The 25,972-nt window shown below is 40.9% G+C and overlaps 1 protein-coding gene and 1 long non-coding RNA gene across 12 annotated transcripts in view; one reads left to right on the top strand and one right to left on the bottom strand.

Moving 5' to 3' along the window:
- The first annotated feature begins 938 nt into the window (after positions 1–938).
- On the top strand, positions 939–1,833 carry LOC115297903. Its single transcript, XR_003911516.1, has 2 exons — positions 939–1,040; positions 1,626–1,833. It is a non-coding gene; the product is annotated as an uncharacterized LOC115297903 (long non-coding RNA).
- The window catches only part of LRIG2 (leucine rich repeats and immunoglobulin like domains 2), a 98,018-nt gene continuing 73,630 nt past the window's right edge, over positions 1,585–25,972 (bottom strand). For 7 of the 11 annotated variants that reach the window (XM_029946086.1, XM_029946087.1, XM_029946089.1 and 4 more), the window contains 9 exons: positions 25,398–25,469; positions 25,190–25,258; positions 20,662–20,825; positions 15,984–16,304; positions 14,432–14,713; positions 12,763–13,212; positions 11,793–11,942; positions 9,876–10,166; positions 6,813–7,696 (listed from right to left, as the gene is read on the bottom strand). In XM_029946086.1, the coding sequence (XP_029801946.1) occupies positions 7,470–7,696; positions 9,876–10,166; positions 11,793–11,942; positions 12,763–13,212; positions 14,432–14,713; positions 15,984–16,304; positions 20,662–20,825; positions 25,190–25,258; positions 25,398–25,469 (2,026 nt within the window). In that variant the 3' untranslated portion in view covers positions 6,813–7,469. Of the gene's footprint in view, positions 1,790–4,947; positions 5,774–6,812; positions 7,697–9,875; positions 10,167–11,792; positions 11,943–12,762; positions 13,213–14,431; positions 14,714–15,983; positions 16,305–20,661; positions 20,826–25,189; positions 25,259–25,397; positions 25,470–25,972 lie in introns of those variants that run through there. The other 4 variants (XM_029946082.1, XM_029946081.1, XM_029946083.1 and 1 more) reach the window with 4 other exon arrangements.

Below are 25,972 nucleotides of genomic sequence, written 5' to 3' on the forward strand. Positions count from 1 at the left end.
ACATGCGCGTCTGGTGATTTTTTTTTAATGTTTGTTTATTTTTGATGGGGGGAGGGGGAGAGAGAAAAGGAGAGAGAATCCCAAGCAGGCTCCATGCTGTCGGCACGAACTGTAAGATCATGATCTGAGCCAAAATCAACAGTCGGACGCTTAACCAACTCTGCCACCCAGGCGCCCCTCCATTCCTTCTTAGAAGGACACTGGTCGTACCGGATTAAGGCCCACCCCAAAGGTCTCGTTTTAACCTCATCACCTCTTTAAGAGGTTGTCTAGCCACATTCGGAGGGACCGGAGATGAGGGCTACAATATATGGATTTGGGGGACACACACACACACAGCCTACAGCGAAAATTAAATGACAAACATGGTAAAAGCTCACCTTTTCCCTGTCCTGGCCTAAGGAAAGCATGTGTGCTTTGGAATCCTACAGTGTTAATTTCAGCTCCTTCTCTGTTGCTTGCTAATTAGATAAACTTGGGCAAGTTGCTTGTTTCCTCATTTATAAAATGTGGGTAAGAATATCTCCCTCAAATGGACAGTTGTTTAGTCCAAGTGCTAAGCAGTTAACAGTATCTGGAAGGGGGAGCAGGCAGAATGTATTTGCTATTATGGCATCATTTCCTCCTGGCAATGATTGTGATCAATCCTTCCGACGTGCCTCTTTTTGTCAAAGTGCAACTAGCCTTGGTGATGGTCAGTGAACTAAATAAAGTGAGAACCTTCTGTCCTAGGGATTTCAAGAAACATTTCTTGGTCGGCTGAACACAGCAGCAGAAGCAGTAGCTGAAACTTCCCCAGTGGAGCCTTACTACAGCGATCGCCCAGGACCACGTGAGATCCCCGCGTCAGACTGTGCCCCTCCCATCATGACGCACTTCCTCTTCCCCCAGCCTCCTGCTGACCCACGCACTTCCTTTCCCTTAACCTATCTTGTGACCGTTTCCCTCGGAACAAGTCACAAGCAGCCCATCTGGAGTGCTCTGGCCAGAAAGACAGCAGGACTGGAAAACAAGTAGGATGTTACAAAAACCACCACCAGGTGAGGCTCCTGGGTGGCTCAGTTGGTTAAGCGTCCGACTTCATCTCAGGTCATGATCTCACCATTCGTGAGTTCGAGCCCCATGCCGGGCTCTGTGCTTCGGATTTGTTTCTACCTCTCTCTGCCCCTCCACAGTTTGCGCCTGTCTCTGTCTCTCAAAAATAAACATTAAAAAAACATTTTTTAAACAAAAAACTCCACCATGCAAGCCAAGCAGCTTCAGGGCAGGGTTTGGAGGCTGAGCTGGAAAGGTGTTTTAAATCGCTGTTTCCAGCCAGGAAGGCCTCAAGGGACAGAAGCCCAGCCCTCAGTTTCAACTATTCCAAACTAGCAAGAATAAAAGGAATCTCCAGAAATGAGGGAGACCAATCACCATCATGACTCATAACAGCACTATTCCTGTAAAAGAGGTCTACAGATCCGTGTGTCTCCATAAACTAGTTGCTACTGGTCCTTGACAGAGCACAGAAATCAAGAGTAACATTTAGAAACAGTACCAGCAGTTTGACAGAGTAATTTTTAATCCATTCAATCTGTATTAAAAATTTTATAGTTATATTTTGTCTTTTTATTTCATTTTTCTAGAAATTCATTCTTACTGTACTTCATAAAAGTATTGTCCGTGGCCACGAGACCAGCAGCCCAGGCAGCTGACGCACTGGGTTACAAGCGTCTCAGCAGCTGAGTGTGAACAGGTCTCTCCCGTAACTCAGCAGGCGGTGGCTACTTGAGCTCCAGTACGCCCCCCTCTGGAACAAAAAAAACGAAAGAAACTATAGCATTTTCCATCATTCCACCTTGTCAGAGAAAAGGAGTGTTTTCTTATTAGAAATATTATAAAAATCAGCTTCCAGTATACATCCCATATTGGAAGTTATCAATGTCCAGAGGGCTTCCGATTCAAACACAGACACAATACTCTGTTCCGAGCCAGAAGGGATCTGTGGGGCAAATGCTGAATGTGCGTCGGAAAACCTGAACGCGAACCCTGGCTTTACTGCCTAAAAGCTTTTTGACATTGTGTAAGTGATCATCTCAAGCCCATTTCCTTCACTACAAAAGATGGAGATTAGAATTATCTACCCAATCTGCATCTTAGAGATCTGAAGAGGTGATGGCTGTGGAGCGGGCCCTGCAAGCGCAGCAGAGGAGCACGACGGGTACAGCCTTCAAAGAATGAAAGGGGGGCTTCCGACAGTCTCAAAAGAAATAGCCCCTCATATAGTACAGTAAGGAAGCTGACCAGAAAACAGACCTCCTTCAAACGTTTTGTTACTTTTGAATTAGAAAATGCTGCCTTCAAATTCTTCCCAGTGTAGGAAGCACGCTCATTATTTAACGAACTACGGCGCGTGCGTTTCCATCCCGCTAGGCGTTCAGCACCGCGCGGCGCCAGGGGAGGCAGAGAGCGCCCGCCCTCGGGCGGCTCCTGGCTGCGGAGTTCCAGATGCGGGCTAGAGAAAGGATGTGACTCAAACACGGCAGAAATCAGAGAGGGGCAATAACTTGTACAACTATCGGGAGACCCTCTCAAAGGGCCACGAATGCAAAAATGTGCCAGTTCCCTCCTATACTTCAGGCAAGAGAAGACCAGGGAATCATAATTTATTTTAGCTTTATTGAAGACATATGACAGTAGACAAACAGGTAGACAAACACATGCTTTATAAAATATACATTCTCATGTGTGAGAAAATATAAATAGGTACTAGGAAAGGACCACACTGAACAAGTTGGCTTTTAACTCTCGTTAGGTACATCTAGTACCAGGGCTACTTGGACCGATGCCCTCTGACGGGATAAAGGGGGGAAAGAAGAGGGTAAACAGTCTCTCTATGGATCAAGAGGCCACTTTAAGTAGCCAAGAGATACTCCAAGAGCACTTGACCACCTGATAATCAATTTCTCTTTCAAGACAGTTACAGTTAATAAAAGATCACTTTACTCATTGTATCTCAAAACAGGCTCACATCAAGCTGACTTTTCACCTTCACCCCACTCATTGGTGGAGGTTATTCCAAGTGCTAAGACACACACAACACACAACCTAGAGAGAGCAGGTCCAAAGGTCACACACACACACACACACACACGGCCCTCCCTCTTACCACCCACAGAACCTTCAGATGATTGATGGGCTTGCACGTCTCGTTCTGTAAGGAGCAGCTTGTAATACATCTCTTAATTCAGAACTTGTCATTTTTGTCAACAAACCAGGCAGTTGTCCAAAAAAGAAAAAAAAAATTAAGGCTAACTAATGTTGGTTTAGATTGCACTCTCAACAAAATAGTTCTAAGTTAGAAGCAGGAGGGAAAAACATCTGACGTGGGAAAGAGGCCACGTCACAGAAGAATGAGACATTCCTTACAGGTTGCCAAAAATCTCCGCGCAACCTCGTAAGGCCCAACCGCTTCACAATCAGCCTTGCGATCGGCATCGAGGAGCAAACTCAGAAATGGAGCACGTGCATCAAAACGGCGGTGAATTTACCTCTGTGACTCCATTACCTTCTGGCAGGTCTGTGGATATTAAAGTTATTTTGGAAAAGGCCGTAACACATTTGGGTAAAATACTGTGTGAATGCCACAATTCCAACCCCATACCAACTGGAGTCCTGCTGATAAGAAGAAACAGGAATAAAAGTTAAAGAGTAAAAAGGACAGTTATAATACATTATATAGGCTTTTAAAGTTCTTATTATGATAATGCCATTTGTGTTAGTAACTAGCTATAGATTCCTGCAGAAGAATAAGCCCAGAGTTTCTCGGTTTCTGCCATTAACACAGAACAGGCTCCTTTTGTTAACCCCAAACCAAAACCCTTTAGTTGAAAACAATTTCTTGTGTGCTCTATACTTACTGTATATAAAGGATTTTGAAGGAAGAAGTTGTAAGACTGTCCGATTGCTTCTGGAAATTTCCAATGATTAAACTGAGAGAGTCCTAAAAGTCGTCTCACCCATATTCCATTCTCAATGTAGAAATTTCTTCAATGCTATGAACTGATGATTATTTGGCTTCTGAGTGTACTTTCCCCACAACATGCCGATTATTCCAATTATCGGACAAATGTAATTGTTAGAGAATTAGTCCTTAAAGAATTACTGGCAAGTGTATACTGCACTTCCCTATAACTTGTGCCCCACAGAATGGGGGCAGATACCACCTCTGTCCTCAGGAATAAAAAACTGAATTTAATCCTATTTCATGGCAACTTTAAGTAATTAAAGATTTATATTGTATCTCCCAACACTTAGGAAAATGGATAACGGAGTCTAACCTGTTTGACATCTTAATGTTCCTTTTACAACCACCCAATGGGCAGTGTGAAGGCAACTCTTTTTAAATATTAAGGTCACCTTTCAGAAAAATACACATAAAACAATGAGATGGCACATTAGAGGGTTTCTGACACTTCACATCCCACAGAGTAACTTGCACACTAGAGAAAGCACTTTAGAAGCTGCCGAATGACAGAAAGCCAATGGCCTAGGTGTAGATCATGAGCAGGGAGAAAATGGAGTTAAAGAAAGATGCTATTTCTTCTTCCAGATGGACTTGAAGAATCAGTCTCAGAGAGGCACAAATTAAGAGGATTTACGTAACCCTACTGATACAAGGTGACATGTGGGTGAGGGGCAGAGAGTATTTCTCCCGGCGTTTTGATTTGCCTGGCTTTTGTAACACCCCTGATTAAAAAGGCAGTAGGCAGACACTACATGCTGCGAAGAAACTCTGATGAGCCACTAACCCTGTCTACTGGAGAAGGTTAAATCACTTCTTGGCCAAAAGCATATGCAATATAATGAAAATTTTCAGGAATTTCTTTTCCTAAGATTAAAATTTAAAATTTATTATTTTAAGACCAGAGGTAAGGCTCTTCATATTTAAACAAAATCTTGACTTTCTTTTTTTTTTTTTGGTTATTTAGGCAAGCTACAGGTATCTGGAAGGACACCTCAGCTGTTTGAGGTGACGTAAGGGAGAACCTGGCCGTTCAGGAGACCAGACCAGTCCCAGGAGTAGCAGGTCCACTGCCAGAGTGGAGGCAGCACTGGTCTTTGACGTTTTCTAGAACACTGGTTCGCAGCCTGTTTGTTGGCCCTGTCACCCATAACAGCCTTGCTCTAACTATACCTTTTCACTCACGAAAGCCTGTCAGAAACTGAGTGGGAGCACAGGGCACTCACAGGGTAACCTTGAATACACTGGAAAGGGGAGGGGGTCACGAACCAGCCACAGATCAGCTGGGAGCCGCCTCAAGGGGCTCTGATGCTGTGTGCGCTGCCCCAGAGAGCGGCTGGGGGCTTCATCGAGTGAAGATTCTGTGTTTGCTGGGACTGGTTCAAAGCAGTGTTTCTTCTAGTCGTGAGCATTTCTTACGCTGTCAGCCCTGCCGTGGAGGAAGGGAGTCTGACTCAAGTCAGAGGAAGCAGCACCACCCTGTGACTCCAACAAACGTCTTGTGAAAGCAGCTTTTTATTAGAGGAGCCGAATCCTCCCTGGCTCCTGGAGGGATCACAGATCCGCAGGACGTTACAGCTGGAAAGGGCTTCGGGCTAGCGCACAGAACGCCCTCGCTTCATACACGAGAACATCTGGCTGAGAAATGAAGAGACTCGCCCCGGCTGCACAGCCAGTGAGGAGCAGAGCGGGGAACAAAATCCAGTCTCCTGACTCTCAGTCAGTCCCGGACAGATCACAGTACAACCTGGTAAGAAGAGGAGTCCCAGGCTGGAAGGAGAGAAAAATGGCGGTACTGAAGAAGTTCAATGTAAAAATGAACAGAAGTTGACAGTTTAAAAAGGAAGGAGCGAAAGGCTTGGCAGGAGAAAACAGCTAAAGAGGGGCTGCTGTCTGTGGGAGAAAAAAATGAGGCTTGAAAACCAATGTGCAATTCAACTTTCCTGCAAGAAGCGAAGATACTATGTGAGTTTAGAACCCTTGAAATGCACGGTAACTTAGAGATTTGCATTTCAGTGATGGATGTGATCCAGGACGTAACTAGTACTCACTAGGTTTAGAGGACAGAATCTGACAGCCTAAGGAAAGAAATCTGAAAGCACAAAGCAAAAAAGAACTTTGGCCTATTCCATTCCATTAGAGTGTGAAGACCTTTGTTTACAGAAAGCTTTCTGCTATCACGAAAATTCAAGAGAACTTTTTGGCTTAAACAATCACTTGTACAAAACAAGGACCATTCTAAAGCTTTATAGTGTAAGAATTTGTGCACATTCAAGGACTCCCAAAAGCACTCTTCCCGTCTTAAGATATACTGTGCATTAGCAGAAGAGATATTATGGGAAAAAAAAAAAACCCAAAAAAACAAATAGAAAAGAAGCCATCTTTGGTTTCCTCATCAACAAAAATACTTTGCTGAAAGAAGATATTCCCAAGAGAAAATTTCCTTTTGTCTGTGTGTACATGGCTATAACAAGACTGCTAGTCTTTTGGGTTTCTTTATGCTAGAAAGGGTAGTATGACCTGGCACTCGTAAACAGATGGCAAATGACTAGATGTATGAACCTTTAGGTATGAAGAAAGTGGTTAATCACACCACAATTGTGTTTGTGTGTACGCAATCACTAGGTACCCTGCCTCTGTACACATACTTCTTAACAATACATCTTTAAAACTTTAAGCAAAGTCTTTAGGTTCACTCAACCGAAATATACAAAATCGGTCTGTGGTCTGAGAAGCTGCTGTCAATATTATAACTGGACGTTATATATAATTTTGGCATATCAAAAATATTTACAATGCAACCAACACATATGGTCAATGAATAAAAAAATTATTTATAAATGCACATGTATTTACAATAAGATCCCTGGGCAATAGGGACCAAAAAAAACCAAAAATGATTCACAAGAATACAATACCCACTGACATGGTAATGATCAGGCCTGGGATTCTTATCAAAGACCTTGAATATCAAAGCCCCGTCTCAACTGTATGCTTAAAAATATAAGCATTCTGCTTATATGAAGCTTATATTCTGAAGAATCCCAGATACACTTCCCAGAGGGCTCCGAAGTTACTTGTATTCCTTGGAAGACAAAACAGAACAGTGATGTTTTCTCGGAATCGTTCTGCAGGTTGAGACAACCCGGCACGTAAGCAGCGATGAAGACTCTTCCTAACAGGCAGTGCACAGCTGGGCACATCCCCGCAGAACCATCAGGAGGCACGTTTGTCCTGTATTTCCCTCTGCACGTGTTTTAGGAGATGTACCCATTTCTGCCAGCCATGACCCCTTCTTCATCAGGGATGAGCCCAAACAAATGCCTGGGCCACTTTGGTGTGGTCAGATGGAACTGCAGACAGGGTAAAGCAAATGCTGACTTCGGGGTTTCTTCTGAGCTCTGAGGTAGCAAATACAAAATTAATTACCTTGAGTCTTTGCCCAGATTTCATCCTGGAGTGGGTTTCATGTGCCCTCGCAACTGTCTTGAATGTTCCGAGTTCTACTAAAATCAAAGGCGTGGTCGTGCAACCTGTGACAGGGCACGGGGGACGTGGAACAGTCCGGACCGCTCTCTGCCAGCCCCTCGCTCTGATGGAGCTGCGGCGACTCAGACCCCGGCTGCTGGGGAAAGGGAGGCTGAGGCGGGCCCCGTTCTTCGCCTGTGCTCCACAGAGGCCGCTGTGGTGTCTCTGAAAATGAAAGACAATAATCAGTGGCAAACAGAAGTTCAAAATGAATGGTCTAAAACTCAATTTTCTTCTACCCAAATCCTCCAAAAACAGGACGCTCAATATTCCTGAATAAGGACGCTGAGCACAAATGTATACTTGCCTTCTTCTTAGCAACAATTAACAAAAGAAAACAAAATAGAAACAGGAACCGTGGTCTTTCAAGCCCTTCTACCCAACAAACGTAACCAATTATTTACTGAAACCAGGAGATATGCTCTCTTATCTATTATTAGTGGTTCTGCTGCTTCAAAAATTTAAAAATAAAATTCTTCAGACACATGGAAACAGGACTGAAATAGCACCCATATTGTCATGAACATTGCCTGACACACAGACAAAAATGGCTCATTACATCTTTAAACAACAAATGCCCATGTTAAAAAAAATTGGCTTAAAAATAAACCACCATTTCCCTCCATCTTCTAGCATGCCAATAATCCTAACAACAAAATAATAACCCAAAGCAGCAATTTTAAATCAGATTATCTGTACTTTGTGGTTTCAAAAATATGCATTTCTCATTCACCTTATATACTGCGGTGGTGAGCTCCTTCCCCAAATATCAGTTGCTGAAAGTTGTATTAACATCATGGGGATGCATTCTGGAAAAAGTTAGCCAAACATTCCGGAAACACTCAGAAATAAAAAAATCCAAGTGACAAGTAAGCTGGCACAGTGCTTCTTAAGCTTCAATGTGCATACAAATAACCTGGGGATCTTGTCCAAGATTCTGGGTCCCTGGGTTTTGAGGGGGGAACTCGATCTGCATTTCTAACAAGCTCCTAGGTGTGCTGAAGCTGACACCACACATTGAGTAGCAAGGAGCCAGAACACCCCACTCAGGAATGAGCAGAGCACCAACACATTCGTTTGCACACCTCCTCACTTACAGACTGGCTTAACAATCGAGACATCCCCTATGTTAGGAAACAGATGCACTGCATTTTTGTTTTCACTGACATTGTTTTGTATGCGTGTAACTCTTTGAAGACGCAGGAACACGGATTTCGTTAGTACACTTCTTCCACGAGCACTGAACTTCAGTGCCAAGATTCTTTTCTCTGACTGGTGTCCTCTTTAGAAGTCTTTGGAGTTGGTTTCTTAATTAACCGTTATATATGTATCCAAAATTTAGGGGCTCCTGGGCGGCTCAGTCGGCTAAGCATCCTACTCTTGACTTCAGCTCAGGTTGTGATCTCTTGGTTTGTGAGATCAAGTCCTGCTTCAAACTCTGTGCTGACAATGCAGAGCCTGCTTGAGATCCTTTCTGTCCCTCTCTCTGTCTCTTCTTCCCCTCTCAAAATAAATAAACTTAAAAATAATATACTGCTAAAAATAAGAACTTAAAAAAACAAAACAGCACATATCTTCAAAGTCCCATGTCAGACCATTTACTCCTATCAGAACCACCCCTGAATATACCAACACTCCCCCCTCCCCCACCGAATTTCCTGTGCTCTTCCACTCAGGCTGACAAGAGGGTGACAGCTGATGACAAGCCTGGAAAGACAGGAAGACGTGCTCAGGAGTGCCCTTCATGGTCTAGAAGGAGTTTTGTTTTACTTACTGAGTTGTCAGCAAATAACCTCATCTGCACAATGTAACATGTACTTCTTTTCTGAGCCACGTGGGCCAGCGGACACTACCCCAAAACTGCTTCCTCACTTATGGCCCTGGATCATAATCCCTCTCACCTGAAAGCAAACACCAGCTAACTGATACCAACGTTCAATATTTACCTGAGAGAACAGTGACCAAATCATTTTTGAATCTTCTCTGTAAAACCCTCCACCAAATTATGCCCAAATTAGATCCTTAGCATTTCCAATCTGCATTATTTAAATAATGATGGAAGAAAAAATTAACACCTATGTGAAGCCTTTTATAAGTTTGCTTATATGGCTCCTGAGGCTTTAGAAGTGTGATCTTGATCCTCCCACAAAAGCTGTTTCCATCCTACAGATGCAGACTTCTCGGTGACCCTCATCTCTAAAAATCTCTGGCTCTAGTTTCTACCAGCTAACACTAGCTAATTACTACATTATACCGATTTTTTGCTTCCGGTCAAATCTGAAGGAAAAATCAAGTGGGGGGGGCAAGAACAAAGCAAAATAAACAAAAAGGCTGTGTCCTTTACCATTGTTCATCTGTGTGGAGAAAAGTTTCTTCTCATTCATCCTCTCATGGTTGGTGGGAAAGGCAGCCAACTCTCTGTCTGCTGACGACACCAGGCTCTCCAAGACAGAGGCATCTTGGGTACCGTGTGCCAAATACGTTTCTTTGGGCATCTGGACCATGAGGCTGGACAGCGTGTGATCTAGAACATCCTCCTCGGCAATACAGGTGTACGGACAGTATTCTCGGGTCCTGGAGTAGATGTTGGCATTGTCGTAACAATCGGAGCAAATCACACGGGTACCAGCGCCACCTGACGACAACAAAGGAAAGAATCCTTCGGTTAAGGAACCAGCTTTGCCAACCACTAGTTTTCTCCACCAGCTGCCAGCATCATGATCATAACTGGCCCTGATTTGGCACGTACTCGATAAACCAGGTAAAGCTGCATGATCTTTCTGTGAATTAACTAATTTAATCCTCACAGCCTCCCTGTGAGGTCGGTACTATGGTTATCCCCGTTTACCAGATGGGGCAACTGTAACACAGAGAAATGAGGTAATCTGCTCATAGATGCCTCCATCTTGCTGTGGGGAGGAGGTGAAATCTGAACTCAGGCACTGCTGCTCCAGAGCCCATGCTCTTGAATGCTAGTTAAACCTTCTCTGTCCCTCCTGGATAAGGCCAGGCCCAAATCAAGGGCCAACATCAGGCTGCACTGTGCTACAAGTCACATGCTTGGTTCAAGCAAACTAAAGCAGAGAAAAAGGAGTTATGATGACTTCACAAAAGCCTGCATCCCTTTCGTGAATCAGGGAATTAAGCAACACTCGTTGCTAAAAGTGCCCGTCGAGAAGGCCTCTGATGCTCGAGTCCCGCCTGACACACACGTGTTTGGCAGAAGTACAGTTTAATAATGAGCTCCTTGGCCTGTTATGTGTTTTTGAAAACCGATGAAAGACAGCATAAGGGAGCGAGAAATAAAGACAAGTAACTGTTCTTGACCAGGCAACAGTGTTAGAACTGGAAGAGACCTAGTTACTTTAGCCCAGAAAGCAGTGTTACTGCCCATCAATTTCAAAGAGTAGAGGCATTTAAAGATTCTTTTAAATGCTAGCAGTAGCCTTCTTTCCATGGAAAGCCAAAATAAAATCCAATTTATTGGCTAAACAGAGAAATTCTGTTAAAACTCAGCTTAAACAATCTCTGTACAAATAGAACAGGCCTTTCATTTGAACAATACTTGAAGAACCACACAGATTTGTTGAAGGGATCTGTGAAAATCTTGAGAGAAATGCTTTCTAAGATACTCCTTATTTGTTTTAAAAATAAGAAAGTTAAAACGCTCAGATTTAAGGACCTTGTTTGTGGTCCCAGAGCTGGAAAGAGGAACCAGGAACCAAACCCAATTCCTCCATCCCTAAATTCACCTCCCTGAGCTCCGTCATCCCTGCAGGAAGGGTGGAGTGAGGGAGAGAAGTAGTATTGGGAAGGCGGGTTCACTTAATTGGGGAACACACTGTAGCTCTCTGCTCTTCTCCAACATCTGCGGAGAAGCATCCCTGCCCTTCAAACTTTAGTACCAACCTGCTAGCAGGAGACCCAAACCTCCTTGGACAGGGTCTGAAGAGTGCTCACACCTTAAAAAGATCAGACACCTGAAAGAAGTTTCTAGAGCATCTCTCTCTCTTAATTTGGGAGCCTTTGCTAGGTACGCCAATCCCTTGATTTGGGATGCATTTCTCCTTTCTGTCAGATGGTTTTCTCCTCTGTTAAGACTTTAGTCATTTTCCATCCTATTCTGCATGCAGCCAAATGTTTTCAGTGAGTATCTTACTTTTAAAATATTGCCTCAGGTTAATGGGGAAAACAGTACACTGAAAACTAAATGCAACAGAGGAAGCTGAAATTGGAGGTATGTACAACAAAGAGGCATTACCATCAGCGCCTTTGTGTAAATATCCACTGGTGGGAGGCATAAGCTGCTGGTGGCTGCCCGCCTCGGAGTGACTGTAGCCTTCCTGGGGCTCTGACAGCGTTCCTTGGGAGGACAAGTAGCTGGGAATGTCTGCAGGCAGATTAAGCTCCTCTGTAAAAGAGACATCTAGAACTCTCAAATAAAGTCAGGGGACTGAAGCCAACACTCAGAAGACTACTGTGCAAATGTGTTCCACTTTGATACTCCTAGCCAGGAAAATGCTATGCATCTAGGAACCCAACGGTCTTAGAATTTCCCCCCAAACTAGGTCTCGCTAAAATTCTTTTCAAAGCTTCATTTTAATGGGCGCCTCAGTGGCTCAGTCAGTTAATCCTCTTGATTTCGGCTCAGGTCATGATCTCACAGTTCGTGGGATCGACCTCTGTATTGGGTTCTGTGCTGACAGTGCAGAGCCTGCTTGGGATTCTCCCTCTCCTTCTCTCTCTGCCCTTCCCCGACTCATGCTCACTCTCTCTCTCAAAATACATAAACATTAAAAAAAGGATTACTACAAGCAGCAGAACTTGAAGCGGAAATCTTATCCACAGGCACACTCTCACCGTCTGTCTGACTGAGCTCTTCTCTCTCAGGATTCAGGGGGAGGCATACGAAAGGCTGATCCCAGTCCTGAGACCTCCACTCTCCCCCCAAGGGAAGCTACGATGGAAATGAGCCCCAGGCATTAAAGGAAGATCATGCACCTGTCATGTGTTTATGAGAGCACAGTTTTGGGGGCGTGTCTACAAGTTCTTAAAATTATTAATCAGAGAAGTTCTATTACATGGAGGAAGTAGGACATTTTAAGAAAAAAACTCTTCCTTCTACTACACATAAAGCATCAAAGCTCCATAGTTTCCTGTATTTTATGATAAATCCTCTATTATGTTCCTGACTCGAGTCCAAGTCACTGGTGTTAGCTGGCACCACTCACCTGTGTTTGTGATACTATAGTCTTCGTTCCTCCTTCTCATGTGGTAAATAACAATGACCCAGACCAAAGAGGTGCCCACAACACAGCAGACCACAACGATGATGACAATGCCAACTGTGGTCCAGCCATCATCTTCGTGCCCAATGCTACTCTGGGAAGAGTCACAATTGGGGGATGAAATGACATTGAGGTAAATGTGACCACGTTCTGTCCCAAGGGTGTTAGACATGATGCAGGTATATTTTCCAGCATCTTCCAGGCCAGCATCTACAATGATGAGAAGCTGGTTGGCAGCAGCAAAGAAGTGCCGTTCTGTCACCAGCAGTGGCCCGTCGTCTTTGGTCCAGTTGAGGCGAGGGGCGGGACTTCCGCCCGCTATGCACTGTAACACCGCAGTTTCTCCGCGGGCCACTGTCTTGTCCTCCAGGGGTCTGATAAACGAGGGTGTCTCTAACAGAAAGATGTACAAAAGAATTGTGTTAAACAATTTTATTTGTTGATTCTTACTGAATTAGACAATTCATTAGGTGTTAATGAAGTAAGTGAGCACTTTCATATGCTCATAGAAGGATTGGAAGTTAGTGTTCCAGAAAAGCAAAAGCCTCAAAAATCTTATCTCACTAATTCTACCTTGAACAAGCTATCCAAAGCAAGGAAGTCAAAGATTTATACACAAAGATGCTTATTATAAAATTGGCCGTAATTTTTTAAAATAAAGGAAAAAAATCTTTAAATCTAACAGGAAAATGAATGAGTATAGTACGGCCACATGATACTTTTTTGAGACTTAATGACAGAGTAACTCTTGTGACATAATATTTAAAAGGAAAGAAGCAGACATACATAACTATGTAAAAATGTGTTTTTTAAAAAGTCCAGAATATGCCAAAATCTTTAACAGTGTTTTTGGGACTTTCTCTTTCTCTAATCTTCTGTATATTCTAAATTTTTAAAACAACAAACTTATTTTTCTGATTATACAACACAAACCAACAAACTTTAAAATCCTAACATCTAGGGGAATAGAGAACTAGAAATCAGTCTATGCCTTTGATTTGAGTCCCATGAAGAAAAGTATTCTCATAAGGAGAAAAAACAACCAGGCTTGTCAATGGAACTCTTTAGAGAAAAGACATTTTACCAGAACATAAGGAGAGGAACACAATGGAAGAACAGGACATCTAACCAAAAGATAGGTCATTTTTGGTGCATTAAGTTTTTTAAAAATTGAACTAAGTAAGGGATACACTGTATGTTAGCTAACTTGACAATATATCATATTAAAAATAATGAAATCAGGAAAAAACAATTACATTGCCCTGAGTTCGCTGTGAAGCAATATAAAACTGCCAACTCACTGCTGAACAGGAGAAAAAACATATATATGAGGTGGCAACCTTCCAAGTGGACAGGATAAAGGGATTTGAATTTTCAATTCATGTGATTAAGATCTCTAATTCTGTCCTCACTACTTTCGCAGAATTCAGTTATCTGATCCAGTGACATCCTAGACTGACATACCCCTATGCATACTGGCAAAACACAGGGATAGAAGCATAAGGATCACAATTAAAATCTCAAACTTTGACTTTTTTTTGCCATGAAGACCAGAGCAGACCCCTATAAAAAGGCTCCAAGTGAGCAGGGACACACAGGGCAGCACACATACCCAACACTGTGAGGGAGGCATTTGCTGAGAGGCCTCCGGCCCTGTTCTGCGCCATGCAGCTATAGACTCCCATGTCTTCTATTTTCACGTCGGCAATGAAGAAGACATCATCCTCGGGCATGACGTGCATGCGTCTTTCTCGAGCCGCGGGGAAGTCAGTACCACCATCTTTCTGCCAGGAAATCTGCGGTGCAGGGTGCCCCTCTGCAGCACACTCCAATCTGGCCATGGCACCGGTGCGAATGGTTAGATCCATCGGCGTTTTCAGGAAAGATGGCATCTCTGTTCCAAGAAAGATTACCGAAACAAAGTGGGTGGGCGGGGAAATGCACACACACGTTTTTACACGCATACATACATGAGAGAATCTGTTAGGCAAAATACCAACTGCTGTGAACGCTATTTCTTTGAGAAGACGTGCTCTCTGGAGTGACAGTAAATACTTGTATTTTCAGAGGCCATCTTTTCTCTGAAAACCTCAGAACACTTGGAGTACAGTGATGACTAAATTCTTCCAGAATGCATGACATATCCACCTGATCTCTCTGATGGGGACAAACACACAGAAGGCCACAAACCTTTCTGAACTCCGTATTTTAGAACATACTGTTTGCTATGCTTACTTAAGATACTAAATGGCCCTTTCCAAATTAACATCTACAAAGTTGTCATGGATAAGTCGTGATAAAATTTATGCTTTCAAAAATCTCATAAAACAACACAGAAGTAAGACACAAATACATTCTGGGGCGCCTGGGTGGCTCAGTCGGGTAAGCGTCTGACTTCGGCTCAGGTCTTGATCTCATGGTTTGTGAGTTCAAGCCCTGCGTCAGGCTCAGTGCTGACAGCTCAGAGCCTGGAGCCTGCTTTGGATTCTCTCTCTCTGTCTCTCTGCCTCTCCCTCGCTTGCATTTGCACTCTCTCTCTTTCTCTCTCTCTCAAAAATAAACATTAAAAAAAAACCTTTTTTTAAAAATCTTGAGGAAAAAAAGACACAAATACATCTTTTGGTTGCATAAAACCCAAAATGTTTTAGTTATTCAATACAACAGGCAACAGCTTAAACTGTTTTAAAGAATTTTTTTTCTTATAACACAGTGAGAAAAAGAGTATTAATTTAAAAAATGATTCTGTATGACTACATTTAGACAATGATAATGATACTGTACCAGAAATGCCCTAAATACTCCCAATTATTAGAAAGCCCTGTGAACAGTGTCAGGAATAAATTTCATAGTTTTCAGAACTGAATTATGGTTCTAGAAAAAACAGAGAATTTCAAAAGAACTTTTTCAAAAGCATAAGTAACAATAAATGTAGCCTATATTCAGGGGCCATGGTATTCCCCCTTATCCTCAACCAAAAAGGCATTAGGGACAGTAAGCAGGCAAAATGCTAATCTGGTCTATATATTATCACAACCCTGAAGATGAAACAGTAAAATGTCCCCTTAAATGTCAGGCTTAGCCTCATTTTCTTGGCTAAGTGATTCAAAAATTGAACACGAGAAATCCTTCTAACTATAAAACTATCAGGGAGCAGAATTCCTTACCATTCACGGTCAGTTTGGCTTTAAGAGAATAATTAGAACCAAAGTGATTAGTAACAATGCACTGATATCTTCCTTCATCTGTGAAGTTCACATTGAAAAGATGTAAGACGCTTGTATATTCCAGAGCTTCTCCGGCTTGCTGCTGATAACGCACAAAATTCTCAATATCAACATCGTACAGGATCTCACTGTCTTTGCGCCACACGGTGGACATGGGTGAATCGCTGCTGCTCACGGCGGTGCACGTCAGAGTCACATTCGTGCCTCTCAGAGCAACTGTAGTTTCAGGATGCATTCTTATCTGTGGCTTGAGAAAATCATCTAAGAGAAAGAAATGGGGCAGGGGTCAAGTCATTTATTTATTAATTTTTGCTTCCACAGATTTTGAAACAAATAATGTAAAATCATTCTTTGCCTGTGCTCCACAGAGGCCGCTGTGGTGTCTCTGAAAATGAAAGACAATAATCAGTGGCAAATTACAAAATGGCAGATTAAGAGAGACTACAAAGCTAGCATCCAATTCGTTTGTTTAAGGATGAGGAAATGAAGCCAGAAAGGCCAAAAGACTTGTTCAGAGACAAGTCCGGACTGGAACCCAGGTTTTCAGACTTTAGGGGCCTGCACCGCTTTCTATTATCCCTTACAGTCACGTGTGCTTATTACGTCCTTCCTTAAGTATTACCAGTTCCTGGGAAAAAAAGAAAAACCCATATTCAAATTTCAAGACAAGTTCTAATTCTATTAGCTCTTATGTATATACAGAGGTTCCATACAAAAATACGTATACAATAATACTCATTCTTTTCTGTGCCAATATAGAAAACAGGATTTGTTATATTTTATGGGGATTAGCAAACATATTATTTGAATGTACTTTGTATGTGTATAACTCTCATCTAAAATAGTGAGAAATATCAAATGTTAAATGTCCAACTGAAGATTGGCTTAGGACTGGCTAATATACTCCAGATTCATAAATGATAGTATGTTATTAATATGTTAAAAAAAAAAAAACTAAGCATTTTGTGGGCCTGAACTTCCAAGTGTTCCTAGTATCTTTAAGTAGATTATAAAAACAGATCTGGCAATACGTGGGTATCTGAACAATCAGATACTAGTGATATGCAAGACAAATACACTCATCTGAAAGTTCTGCCAAAGCTAAGAATCAGTTATTCCACTTTAAAAGAAATGTAAATGTAAGGAAAAATATCCAAGCTTGAGAAAAGAACAATATAGATATACACTTGAAAGTATGAGTGTTAGAATTATGACTTTTCCATGACTGTCCATGTTTCTCCTCCACAAAATTCCAACACTTTTAGTCTTAAGAAACGGCATCAAGAATAGACACATGAACCTGGTATATTCATACACTGCTGGTGGCAACATTAACAAATGTGATATTTCTGTAAAATACCTGGAAGCACCTTTAAAGATCTACTTTTAAAAAAGTCATACTTTTTGATTCAGTAATCTTACTACTGTATATTTATTTTAAGGTTAACAACCCCCTAAAAGTGAAAGGCCTCCATTCATAAAGATGCTATTATATTAACACTGATCACTAAAGAACACACAGAGGGGAAAAAACCTACTTACAACACATTAAATCAAAGAACACAAAATTTGACCTACAATTAACAACAATATAAAAATTTTAGAGACGATCACAGAGAAATGGAAACAGATACGCTAGTGAGAAAGCATTCTGGTTTCAGGTTTGTTTTACTTCTGTTGTAAGATAGTGGTGCACCATGCATCTTTTCTGACCACAACGCTATGAAACTAGAAATTAACCACAAGAAAAAAATCTGGAAAGAGCACAATACATGGGGGTTAAATAAAACATCATTAAAACAAGGAATGGGGGTGCCTGGGTGGCTCAGTTGGCTGAGCATCCAACTCCAGATTTCAGTTCAGGTCATGATCCCAGAGTCATGGGATTGAGCCCCATGTCAGGCTCCACGCTGGCCATGGAGCTGCTTAGGAAACTAGCTCTCTCTCTCTCTCTCTCTCTCTCTCTCTCTCGCTTGCTCGCTCTCCTTCTCCCTCATCCCTATCCCCCACTTGTGCTCTCTTTCTCTCACTCTCTAAAATTAGAATAAACAAAGACAAAACAAAACAAAACAATGAATGTGTCAGGCCACGTGGCTAGCTCAGTTGAGAAGCATGCAACTCTTGGTCTCAGGATCATTAAGTTCTAGCCCCACCTTGGGTGTAGAGCGTACTTAAAAATAAAATCCTTATACAGATGAATGAATGAATGAATGAGTTAACGAAGAAATAAAAAATTATATGAAAACAAATGAAAATGAAAACACAAGAGTCCAAAATCTTTGGTATACAGCAAAAGTGGATCTATGAGGGAAGTTTATAGCAATACAAGCCTACCTCAAGAAGCAAGAAAAATCTCAAATAAACAACTTAACCTTACATCTAAAGGAGCTAGAAAAAGAAGAAAACTAAAACCTAGCAAAAAGAAGGAAATAATGCAGATTATAGGAGAAATAAATGACATAGAAACTAGAAAAACAATGAAACTAGGAGCTGGTTCTTTGAAAAGATCAATAAAATTGATAAGCCCCTAAGCAAGACTCAGTAAAAAAAAAAAAAGAGGACCCAAATAAACAAAATTAGTAATGAAACAAGAGAAATAACCAACACTCAGAAATACAAAATTGTAAGAGAACATTATGGAAACCTGTATGCCAACAAATTGGAAAACTGAGAAGAAATAGAAAAATTTCTAGAAACAATTAGTCTACCAAAACTAAAGCAGGAAGAAATACAAAATTTGGACAGACTAATTACCAGAAATGAAATTGAATCCATAATAAAAAAAACTCCCCAACAACAAAAGTACAGAGATCAATTCTACCAAACATAGAAAGAGGGATTAATACCTATTCTCAAACTATTCCAAAAAATACAAGAGGAAGGAAAACATCCAAATTCATTATACGAGGCGAGTATCATCCTGATACCAAGTAAAGACACCAAAAAAGAGAACTACAGGCCACTATCTCTCATGAATATAGATGTAAAAATCCTCAACAAATTAGCAACCAAATTCAAGAATATATTTTTAAAAATCATATACCACAATCAAGAGGGATTTACTCCTGGGATACAAGCCTGGTTTAATATTCACAAAACAATCAATGTGATGCATCACATCAATAAGAGAAAGTAAAGCAATCATATGATCATTTCAATAGATCAGAAAAACCATTTGACAAAGTACAACAACCATTCATGATTTTTAAAAAAACCCTCTGTAAGGGAGGTTTAGAGGGAATATATCATAACATAATAAAGGCCTTAAGTGAAAAATTCCCACTCAGCATCATACTCAATGGTGAAAACCTGAGAGCATTCCCCTTTGACAAAGGGGGAATGAATATTCAACGGGAAAAAGACAGTCTCTTCAACCAATGGTGTTGGAAAAACTGGACAGCTATATACAAAAGAATGAAATTGAACCACTTTCTTATACCATACACAAACATAAACTCAAAATGGATTAAAGAGCTAAAATGTGAGACCTGAAACCATAAAAACCCTTGGAGAGAGGATAGGCAGTAACTTCTTTGACACTGGCCACAGCAGCATTTTTCTAGGTATGTCTCCTGAGGCAAGGGAAACAAAAGCAAAAACAAACTATTGGGACTACATCAAAATAAAAAATTTTTGCAGAGAAAAGGAAACAATCAACAAAACTAAAAGGCAACCTACTGAAAGGGAGAAGATATTTGCACATGCCATCTGACCAAGGGTTAATATCCGAAACATATAAAGAACTGATATAAGTGAATACTCCCAAAACAAATAATCCAATTAAAAAATGGGCAGAAGACATCAACAGACATCTCTCCAAAGAAGACAGACAACAGACACATGATCAGCACTCATCATCAGGTAAATGCAGACCAAAACCATAATGAGATACCACCCCTACACATCAGGACGGCTAAAGTCAAAAACACGAGAAATAACAAATGTTGGCGAGGATGTGACAATTACACTGTTGCACTGTTGGGGGAGCGCAAACTGGTGCAGCCACCGTGGAAGACAGTACGGACGGAGGTTCCTCAAAATATTAAAAACAGAACTACCCTACGATCCTGGAGCCACACTACTAGAAATTTACCCAAAGAATACAAAAACACTAACTGAAAGGGATACATGCACCCCTATGTTTACTGCAGCATTATTTACAATAGCCAAATTATGGAAGTAGCACAAGTGTCCATTTACAGACAAATGAATACAGAAGATGTGATCTACATACACAATGGGATATTATTCAACCATGAAAATGAATGAAATCTTGCCGCCTGCAATGACATGGATGGAGCTAGAGAGTACAATGCTATGTGAAACAAGTAAGTCAGAGAAAGGCAATTACCATATGATTTACTCCTATGTGGAATGTAAGAACCACAACAAGCAAGCAAAATGAGAGAGAGAGAGAGAGAGAGAGAGACCAAGAAACAGACTCTTAGCCATAGAGAACAAACTGATGGGGAGGGAGATCGAGGGATGGGGGAACTAGGGGATGGGGATTAAAGAGTACACTTATCATGATGAAAATACAACAACAATAATAAAATAAGATGATTTAAAAAGAGACAGTAAGGGTGTAGTTTACAAAATCTCAAAACAGAATACGAACCACAGACAAAATCTTTCAGATCCACATGCAGGATGCTCTGTCCTGCTAGCCATTCCGGGTGTGCACAGCTTACGTTCACAGAATGCTGGAAGTTGTTATCAACCAGCCACTGAAGCAACCACTTCAAATGGCAGTCACAGAGTAAGCTGCTCGTGTTCAGAATCCTGCAGAAACAAAGAGGGAAAAAGTACCCTTTACTTTTCATTCTCAGGTTCTTGACCACTAAGAGCTTACTGCGCACCTACGCATGTTTCTTGCCACAAAATGTTTAACCTGAATTGAACCACAAGAAAAATTCGACTGTCAGCCTCGATGCCTCCTATGTCAGTGTCATGAAAGACATTAAGAAAAAGGGCAAAACAAGGGTAAAGGACCTATGTTAGATGAAAGGAACCTAAAGAGTCATTACAACAAATACAGTACATGATTCTCGACTGTCAAAAAAAATTTGACATTGGTGAAATCAGAGTACAGTCTGTATGTCAGTTACTATTACTTTATCCACGTTAGTTTCACTGACTAACATACCAGTGCTGTGGCTATATATAGGAAAACACCCTTCTTCTTGGTAAATACATACTGAAATATTTAGGGGTAAATTATGATATCTGCAATTTACTATCAAATGAGTAAGCAAAATTAGTGTGTGAAGAGAAGAGAGAGACAGAGATAGAGATAGAGGGAAGGGAGGAGGGAGGGAGAGAAACAGAGCACAAATTTAGCAAAAAGTTAACAAGTGGTAAAAAGGGAACATGGCTGTTAATTGTACCTTCCTTTCAAGTTTTGGAGTTTAAACTTTTTCCCAGAAAAGTCTGGAGAAAAATTTACCATATGCATTGGAGCACAGAGCATGTTTGTTGCGGAGAGAACAGGGTTCTTTCAAATCATCTCATCATGACTGAGAACACTTCACTCTGACAATGCGTACTGCAACTCAAACTAAGAGGCAGTGAATTTTTATTTGTTGTCTATAATAGGCCTATAAAACAAATCTGAAAAATCAGATAGCTTTTCTCTTAATGACCCGTGAATGTCCCATCACTTGGAAGCAGTGAGAGCAAATGATTGAGAACGCTCTAACTTGCTTTATGAGTATCACCAAGATCCTCATCTAGTTTTGAAGTATCTAAAATTTGATTCCAAAGAAGTTTCAAACAGTCTTCAATGGCATCTCAAAAGCCTTATTTGACTAAGGGTAATTTTACTTAATCAGGCCAAAAGTTACCTTTCACATGTAATAGGATTCTTAAGTTATATTCATTCACTGACAGAAATACTGGAGTCTACTACACACGAGGCGCTCTTCTGGGACATGGGGATATAGGCCCCATGGAACTTACGTTATTCATTAGCGCCAAGCAATGAATAAATAAAGGCAAAGTACAATGTCAGAAAGTAAGTGCTAGCAAGAGAAACAAAGTAAGGCAAAGATAGAGAGATGGCACTACCAGTTTAGGTAAAGTCGTCAGGGAAAGATTCTTTGAAGAGAGGGCATTTGGGGAAAAGACCTGAAAGGAGCAAGAGAGCAAATCACCCAAGTACCTGAGTGTCGCAGATACAGGAAGCTGTGTGCAAAGGGGCTTTGGGGCAGACGTGCCTAGTGTGCTTAAGGCAAAGCATCCGGAGAACACGGAGGCTAGGGCACAGTGAGGCAGGGGACAGTGACAGGAACAAGGTTAGAGAGCTGGGCGGGGAGGCCTAGGCCATGCAAGTGCTTTACAAACTAAGAAAAGAACTTCAGGTGTTTTCTCCCTATATGTGATGGGAAGCCCATGGAAGGTTAAGAATAGAGAAGCCACGTGGTCTGACTTATGCTTTCTAAGGTACAAGCTGGACTCGTGAGACCTAGACTCAATCCTAATTCTGCTACTTACCTTAGGCAAAATACTTAATGTCTCCAAAATCTCAGTTTCTATTTCTGGAAAATGGGTTTGAGAATGCCTACCTCAAAAAAAAAAATTTAAATACAGCATTTAGCACAGTGCCTGGACACAGATACCACTGAATTCACATTACTTCCCTTTACTTCTGTTTCTTTTGCGTCTTTTCACCCTCACACACTAACCAACCTGTCCCCAAGTACCTAACAGAGTACCCTGCATTCTCTCAGAAAGTGCTGTCAACATATACAAACCAAAATATGAATAGTGGTTGTCTTTAAGTAGTGGGCATCTGGGGACCTGGCTCTCCTTCTTGGTTTAACTGTACTTTCTAATGTTTCTAACACGATTATAAAAGTTTAATGCAAAATATTCTTAATTTACATACCACTCTCCCATTTCTACCTAATATTTACACAAAGCACTGTGAAGGATACCAGAAAGCATAAAGATAATATTTGAATAAATGTTGATGTAAGAGTATTGTAAATCTGACTTAGATTTAAATCAACCAAAAGCAACCAAAATTAGTCTCCTCCACTAGCAGTTTGTTCAAACCAATTCTCAAATTACCAAATGAATGAAGAATGAAACTACACTATTTGCTCTCACCTACTATCTAAATTACACTTTATACTGAGTTCTCATGACAAGAGTTAAAACTTCATTGGTGGCCCTCAGATTCTCAAGGGCAAAAAGTAACATTAATATATGCACTAGGTTGTACCCTTAAAAATTAAGCCTAAGAGAAATATCTCAAAATATCTCAACAGACTCCATCCCCTCAAAGAAAAAAACAGCCACTTGAAAGTCTGGCAGAAAATAACTAATGATGATTTCCATAACATTTTTATTTTTATTACTAATATTATTCAATTTCTACTGTGTGCCATGCTCTATACTGAGTATCTTCTCAAAACTTTCCTAATACATTCAGAGGGAAAAAAATCCAAACTCCTCATGACTCATGGAGCCCTCCTACTTGGTCTGGTTCCTGCTTAATTCTCTGACCTCATCTCCTAAGCACTCTTCCTCTTGCTCTCTTCCAGCCACACTGGTATCTTTGCTGTTCTTCAAGCATAAGAAACAAGCTCCTACCACAGGGCCTTTTCACTTGCTGTTCTCTGTGCAGAATGCTCTTCAACCAGTATTCAATGCTTTGCCACTCACCAACTCAGATTCTGCTATCTTCAAAAAGGCCTTCTATCACTATTTTATCTGAATAAAAACCCCAGGGGCACCTGGGTAGCTCAGTTGGTTGAGCATCTGACCTCGGCTCAGGTCATGATCTTGTGGCTCAGGAGTTTGAGCACCACATCGGGCTTGCTGCTGTCCCCCACTTGCACTTTCTCAAAAATAGACATTTTTTAAAAATTAAAAATAAAATAGCAATCCCCATCACTCTCCATATCTTTGACTTGCCTTTATTTTCCTTCAGAACTCTTATTACTTGATGAGATATATGTATCTACTGATTTATTCTTTGACTTCCTTACCAGAATTTATTGTAATATGCTATTAGAACAGAGACTTTGTCTTGTTTGTTCACTGCTGTGGCTGTGCCATCTAGAACAGTACCTTACATAGCAGATGACAATAAACATTTCTTAAATGAACAAATTATCTTACTTTATCCTCACATAACTCTAAGGGAGGTACAACACCCATTCTCAAAAGGGAAATGGGGTTTTAGGCTAAATTTTCCCAATGTCACATAGCTGTAAAGAATGGGGCAGAAATCTGAAATCTAGGCAGTCTGAAGTCACACACTTCCAGTGCATCTCAAACTACCTGTGATGAAGAACCAGTTTTCAATATCTCCAATCCACTGTAGATTAATACTTCTATAAAATTCAACAGAAGTATCACAGTAATGTCAATTTGCTCTAAAAGTTTCTGAATGCTTACTATGAACTCCTATCCTTATTTCATCATGTGCCAGTTCAGGGCCACAGTCCCTTCTCCAAGTAGCTCACAGATAAGGCAAAATAAATTGCTTTGGTCCACTGATTCTTAACACTGGCTGAATATTCAAATCACCAAAGGTTAAAATGAATACCAAAGCCCAACTAACTGCCCCCCCGCCTGGGAAATCTCTAAACCATCATTTTTTTAAAAACCATGAATGAAAAAGGGTGTAAAATTGTATGTGTTTTTCCACTTCAACTATTAAACAGCATCTGACCATTACAGTAGCTTGAACACCCATATCAAAGACATCCCCTCTGACCATTATATTCAAAGTGCTAGATTATATGCAACAAAATACCTAATACCTGAGCTGTGCTCCACCCTAAGGGGACTGGGAACACATTTTTCCAATAATCCAAAAATAAGCGGGGGGTTGGGGGGGAGGAACAGGAAGATCTACATCAAGCACGAGGAGCAGTGCTAAGGTCTCTGTAACTGTGAGCATTAGCAGCACAGTGAAAACAGAAGATCTTGGTGCCAAAAACTCTGGGCTTTTCAATCTTAGGTTATTTGAAAATTATATCCAGTCACTGCTGTAACTGAATATTAACACTTTCTCTTTTTATTCTCACCTAACTTGTGGGCTTTTGGAAACATATGGGTCACATTCACCACCTCTAGGAACAAGCATAGATAATGATCTAATGATTGGTGACAAAAAGACTGAGGTTACGTACAGTTCTTTCAAGCGAGTCTGAGAAAAAGCATTTTCTTGGATAGACATTATAGCATTGTTGTTCAAATCTCTGAAATGAAGAGAAATGAAACATTACCGGTCACCATTTCTACAATTAAAGTTATAAAAACACGTTAAATGGTCATGAGAACCTCTGCTAATAGCAAAGATTATTTATATACTGAGCAAAATGGATGCAAAATACTTACAGATGCTCAAGGGATTCAAGACCAATGAATGCTTTCTTTGTAATTGACTTAATCTGATTTCCTTGTAAGATTCTGAAACACAAACAGACCTTTCTAATAAAGCCCTCTGCTAGGCAAAATTTAATTCATTAAAGCAAACATTTACCTATAAAAAGTGAAAATAAGTTTAACATACATTTTTAAGAAAGTTGTGAACCTTTATTACCAAGCAATGCAAAACACAATGAAGGTTTCTATTAATAGGTTGGGGCTCAACGAGGTGCCTGTGAGCAGCCATCTGGGACCACCAATGGATGCCTTGTTTTCATACAAGAAACTGGATTATAGTCCCAGTTTCTCCCTTCTTAGCAAAAGATTAGGTCAAAGAAATTCAGATGAGAGTAAAGCCTTGGAGAAATTCACAGGAGAGAAGATCTAAAATCTTACTTGAGAGAATTCCTTTCTTGCTAGATAAATTACCCATAAATCTCTTACAATTAAGAATAAAGGGGTGCCTAGGTGGCTCAATTGGTTAAGCATCCAACTACTGCTCAGGTTACGATTTCATGGTTCATGAGTTCAAGCCCTATGTCAGG

This window comes from Suricata suricatta, chromosome 8 (assembly GCF_006229205.1).
Source record: "Suricata suricatta isolate VVHF042 chromosome 8, meerkat_22Aug2017_6uvM2_HiC, whole genome shotgun sequence".
Lineage (NCBI taxonomy): Eukaryota > Metazoa > Chordata > Mammalia > Carnivora > Herpestidae > Suricata > Suricata suricatta.